General features: G+C 48.1%; 1 protein-coding gene across 1 annotated transcript in view; it reads left to right on the top strand.

Annotated features, from left to right (window-relative positions):
* SPG7 (spastic paraplegia 7 (pure and complicated autosomal recessive)) overlaps positions 1–4,678 on the top strand; it is a gene marked incomplete at its 5' end in the record, with an annotated part of 30,699 nt that extends 26,021 nt beyond the window's left edge. The window contains 4 exon segments of the mRNA XM_010290539.1: positions 582–738; positions 1,296–1,459; positions 2,521–2,598; positions 4,342–4,678. Coding sequence (XP_010288841.1) covers positions 582–738; positions 1,296–1,459; positions 2,521–2,598; positions 4,342–4,551 — 609 coding nt within the window.
* Between the last annotated feature and the right edge of the window lie 875 nt (positions 4,679–5,553).

The following is a 5,553-nucleotide window of genomic DNA, read 5'->3' as shown; positions in this document are numbered from 1 at the left end:
GGAAAGGCCTCCCTTTGGCACCCTGGATGTGTTCTCTCCCATGCACATCTCTTCCTCCAAAAGCCTTGACACTGGAAGGAGGTGGGGAGTGGAAATGACAGGGGCGACAGCTCCTTGGCTCATCACCAGCAGTAAATTCACTCTGAATGACCTATTGTACGAGCTGAACTGTTGTTAATTACTCTCATTTAATGGGTGGGGGAAATGGCTCTTATTTTTCTGAAGACATCCTATCTTTCTCCAGGTAGTCTCAGTGATTCTGGAACACAGTGAAGTGAACTCTGTTTGGTTTATCCCCTCTAATGCAACTCCTAAATCTCAGGATTTCACTGGCTTGCTGTTAAGGACAATTTCCTTTTCGTTTTCTGAGAAGAAAGTGTATGTCTGTAGCTGTGAAGGCAGAGCCTTCAGTACAGGAATGGTGACATACTGCAGTCCTTGGCCGTGTCTCTCTAGCTCAGCCTGCCCCATAGTTTTCAACAAATTTCACTGGGAGTGTAGGCCTTGTCCTGTTCTCCCTCTGCTGCTGTAGTTGGGAGCCCTTTTGTTCCCTGAACTGAGGAAGCTGCTCTGTGTTGCAGGTTTCCATAGCCCCTCGAACAAACGCAGCTCTTGGATTCGCTCAGATCCTTCCAAGAGAGCAGTACCTCTTCACCAAGGAACAGCTGCTGGAGAGGATGTGTATGGCGCTGGGGGGGAGAGTGTCTGAGGCCATCACGTTTAACAAAGTCACTACAGGTGAGGAGCCAGACCCTGGCACAGCAGGTGGAGATTGTGCAGAGAGAGCCTGAACTTCTGTACTTGCTCTGTCCAAGGGTGATCTGAGCAACAGGCAGAAGTTTCCCATGTTGGGAAGAAGAAATGTCAAATTGTGTGTTTTGATCTTGGGATTGCATTTGTGAGCATGGAGGTCTCATTGTTGGTTGCCACCATATTGTCTTAAACTTGTCCCAAAGCCCGAGGTCACAGATGCAATTACCTAGTGAGACTCTTGTCTCTTGGGAGGGCCTAGAGTTTTCTGTGCCATGTCTCCAACTAGTTATATCCAATTGGGATGGCAGTGGGCAGTGGCAGGTATGCATCTGCATGAGCTAGCTACCAGTAGGTGCAGTCACTGTTGTGCATGGGTCCTGCAGGATCTGTAGAAAGGTCCATCAGCAGGTGGAGTGTTCACCTCCATGGGCTCCTGTGGGTCCTCTGGTCTCTAGACCAGCGGAATGCATTTTTGTGCAGAATATGCTTCGCTTGCACTCGGCTCAGAGCTGGCAAGCATTGTGTCTGTCTCTCTTGCCCAGGAGCACAGGATGACCTGAAGAAGGTGACCAAGATAGCCTACTCCATGGTGAAGCAGTACGGGATGGTGCCCAGCATTGGGCAGCTCTCCTTCCCGGACCTGGAGAGTGCAGCTGGAATTGGTCGGCGCCCTTTCAGCCAGGGACTTCAGCAAATGATGGACCATGTAAGGCCACCCTTGGTTACATGTTCCTGTTTGTTCTTCACTTCCTGCAGTTCAGTGAAAAAATGCAAGTAACTTGCACCCAAACAATGTTCATTTTTCTGTTAGCCGTTAAGCAGTAAAATTCAACGAGTGAGCACGTATCTACTCTATTACAGTGTATTAGGACAATGCAGTGAGGCACTAAGAACAGGCAAAATCCCATATAGCTGTGAGTTCAACCCAATAGCACTGTGCTGCCTGAAGCTGCAGCGAGTGGCTGTGAAATATGCTGCAATGCGTATTTTTCACTGACTCTGAAAGCTGCAGTCCTGGTTCCAGTGTGGCCAAGACCCTGGTGAGCTTCTGGGAGACAGGAGGTACAATTGTGATGTTTGGAGAGAGGGAGAAATGCTTTGGCGGGGAAGAAGGAATAATCTGGGGAGATGGGGAGATTGTAGAATTGCAGACAAATACCTGGCTAGGTAAAGATTGTGTTGCATGAAGTCTCTCTGGGTCCCCAGGAGTCCCATGTATATCTAAGCATGGCTATGCAATGCTTAGATTACAAGAAACCCGTGTCTTAAAGTCTCAGTTGCACAATTTAAATGTCCCCACTTCCTATATCAGAGAGGCTATCTGACCAAAATGATGGTTCAGACTGACTGAAAAACGTTAGCCTGTTTTGGCAGGAAATTGGGCTTTATTGCTGAAAAAGCAATATTATTGGTTGAAAAGTCAAATAGCTGGAAAGGAGAAAAACTGTTTCAGAAGCGCTATGGCTGTGCTGCCCTGGGATTTGTGCTGAGCTGCATCTTTTGCTATGGGACAGCCTCCTTAATTAGACTGCATTTCCCATCAGCTGAGACTCTACTGAAGAGTTGTACTCATGCAGGCGTTTACTGTTCCTTATGAGTACTCCTTTGGCTTTTCTTCCAAACGATTTATCTGTATTTTCCGTTGATGGGAACCACTTTCGGCCTGGCTCAGTTTGCAGATACCATCCCTTCGTGCTCTCCTTTATCCACATGTTGTGTTTGTTGCCACCTGTGCTCCAAATCTCTCTTCTTGTTACTGTCTTCTAGGAAGCAAAAGTCCTGGTGGCTCAGGCTTACAGGCGCACAGAGAAACTCTTACTAGAGAACCGGGATAAGCTGCAAACAGTAAGTTGGAGTTGTGCGGGGCTTTTTGTTGGTTCTGGTTTTGTTTGTTTTTCAACTGGTGTTTTTTGCCTTGCTACTTTCTGTGCTCTGTAGCTTGGCTGTTGCAGTGTCTCTGTGGTCCTAGAAAGTCTTGTAGTGGGAGTGCTGGGGCTCGTGTTGTGAACAAGTGACTGCTTCCCCAGATTAGGAGCAGGTGCAGGGAGGAATGTGTGCCTTTTCCAGCAGTGAGTCATTTGCCTCCTGACACCAGCCGGTATTTGCAGGGTAGAGGAGTAGGAGTGCTCTGTGGAAGTGATCAAAGCTAGAATTTGTCTTCTTCACCTGCACTCTCTGCTAGCCTCTTGACAGTGTAATTTCCTGGAAAGCAGGCGGTGAGTTTTTGTGAAGCCTGCAAAGGCAGGAACAGCTCATCCTCCCAGGTCCTATAGACTTACAGGAATCAGGTGGATAGTTTCTGACTTTGGTGAAAGAATATGGGACCTGTCACCTTGGCTGATTGGTGCTGGTTCATGCTTTCTGGTGACTCCAGGTAAATTTTAGCTGTCAGCTCCTTGAAACCTGATATACCAAGGAATCCTTGTTGCAGAGGTAGAGCTTTGCCTCCACCCTTTTGTGTCCTGACAGTCCCCTAGCCAGCCACCCTGGCATGTCCCACCTCTCTGCCAGGAGCTCTGTACCCATCGTTCTGAGCTGAGCCACACTTGGGTTGCAGCACCCTCTGCATCTACTTGATCTTTCCTTCAGAAGTCCAGTCTATAACATCCAAAGTGACCAGGAGTCAGCTTAGTGTTGCATGTTTTGCAAATATAACAATCCTTTTCCTTAACTCTTAGTTTTAAACAAACAAGAACAACAAAAAAAAAGCCCTTCAGCTACACAACTGCAGGCCTCCTGTGCGTAATAAAGTAGCCAGAGCTTGCTTGCTCGGACACCCTGCTGTTGGCCATGCCACAGCCCTGTCCCCGGGACAGTGCCCTGGGAGTGCTCTGAAGGCAGGCGCTGTTGGGGGGGTCTCCTCTCTGCAGGCCTTCTCTGTTCTGGTGCTTTCATTTAACAGCAGTCAGATGTTTGCTAGAGGCTCATCACAGAAAAACTTTTTAAGTTAAGCCAAAGTATCTACAGAGCAAATGTTTCAGTTGCCAGGCCAGTGTGTCACATCTTGTCAGCAGAATTGAGCAGTTCCATGTTTGACAGCCACCTGCTGATTAAGTGTGGTCCTTCTGCTGGCAGAGGGGCCTGCGAATTCAACTTTTCTGGGGAGGAACTTCTGATGACCTTCAGCCCATGCCTGCAGGAACAGACAGCTCTTTGTTATCACTGTGTGTACAGGGGAGGGGTGCAGGTCTGACTGTGGTCTCAATTGCTGCTACTTTGGCATCTTAGGCAGGGCCACAGGTGCAGTGACAGTGGCAGGAAGGGCACTTCTCTAATTATTTCTGGAGTTCTGACTTGCCAAACCATTCCCTAGAGCTTGCTTTATTGCCTTCAGTCATACTATGTATTCCTGGCCAAAAATGCCCTTGTGGAAGGTGCCGGCAGCCTGGAGAACTTTGTACCGGCTCCAGCAGGTTTTTGGGTCACCCCGTCGGTGGTATGGTAGCCAGGGGTCTGCTCCTTGTGGGCTGCAGCACGTGCTGTGTCCAGATGTTGAGATCTGAGTTGAGCTGGCAGGGAGAGTTCAGATCAGTTCAGGGAGGCTGTTTTTAAACCCTGTGCCTCATTATGCTTATTTACTCTTTCTAGCTGTCTAATGCCCTCCTGGAGAAAGAAGTGATAAATTATGACGACATTGAAGCTTTGATTGGGCCTCCACCCTATGGGCCAAAGAAAATGATAGCTCCTCAGAGCTGGCTTCAAGCGGAGAGAGACAAGCAAGACACAAGAGATGAAGAAATGCCCCAGCAGCCACCAAACCATGAGGAGGAGGAAGAACCACGCCTGAGACCAGTATGAAGCCCACTCCTGCTGTGGAATGGGAGGACCCCGGAGGCTTCTTTTGGACACAGACCCTTTCCCTTTTCAGCTCCAGAATCAAAGATACTGAGCAGGGAATCTTGTGCTGCTGTTAGCCAAAAATTAAGGGATGGCTATGTTGGCTCAACAAGCTTTTCCCTGCAGGAAGGAGAACTCCTTAGGATCTTGAAATTGATTCTCAGCAGGGTAGTTGTGCTTAGGAGCTGGGTAAGTCTAACCTGCTGGGAAGATTACTTGTACACAGGAGCAGTGTACATGTTCTCAAGGGTGAAAGATCCTGTGGAGTCCTCAAAAGCCACCTCTCACTATGGTATGTAACAGGGCAGAGTGTGGGGCCATTCCCTTCAGTGCCAGAATGGTCAGTGTAGTGAAACCTGTGCAAGACTGAGTTGGGTACAGTGCTGTAGTTCTTGTGCCACTCTGCTGTAACTTTTAATTATCTCTGCTGATGAATGTAAAGTAGAAACTGAAAAACAGACTTCACTAGAATAAACTGCTGCTGTGTTTATAGAATGTCAGGACATGGTTATGTGTTTTGGCACGTACGCAGCTGCTTATAGCTATGGAGTTGTACAGGACCAAGGACTTTCTTCTCCTTGGCCAATAACTTTTATTCACTTTTTATAGCAAGTGTCTCACAAGCAGAGATTGAGGAAAACCTGTGTGCAGAACCCAGCATAACCCTGCAGTGTGATGTTGGAAACTTGTGTTGCAGAAAGTGGGTCTGATTTACACGTTGGAAGACTGTTTGGCGGCGCTGCCAGTTCAGAGCTGGAGGGGTGCTCTCGGACACTTGAGCAAAAGCAGCTGTGTCTGTTGGGAAGCCTCAGTAAAAAGCTGTTGGTTCCTCTGGTTCCATCCTCATGGCTCTTGCAAAACAAGCTGTGATGGCATGGTTGTCTGCCATTCATCAGGGAAAGCATTAAAATGATCGTTGGTGCCTGATGGACTCTGGCTGCGTTAATCTTTTAGGAAGAATTA

This window comes from Phaethon lepturus, unplaced genomic scaffold, assembly GCF_000687285.1.
Source record: "Phaethon lepturus isolate BGI_N335 unplaced genomic scaffold, ASM68728v1 scaffold32277, whole genome shotgun sequence".
NCBI lineage: Eukaryota > Metazoa > Chordata > Aves > Phaethontiformes > Phaethontidae > Phaethon > Phaethon lepturus.
The sequence above is the reverse complement of the archived record's forward strand: the minus strand, read 5'-3'. Positions and strand labels throughout refer to the sequence as shown.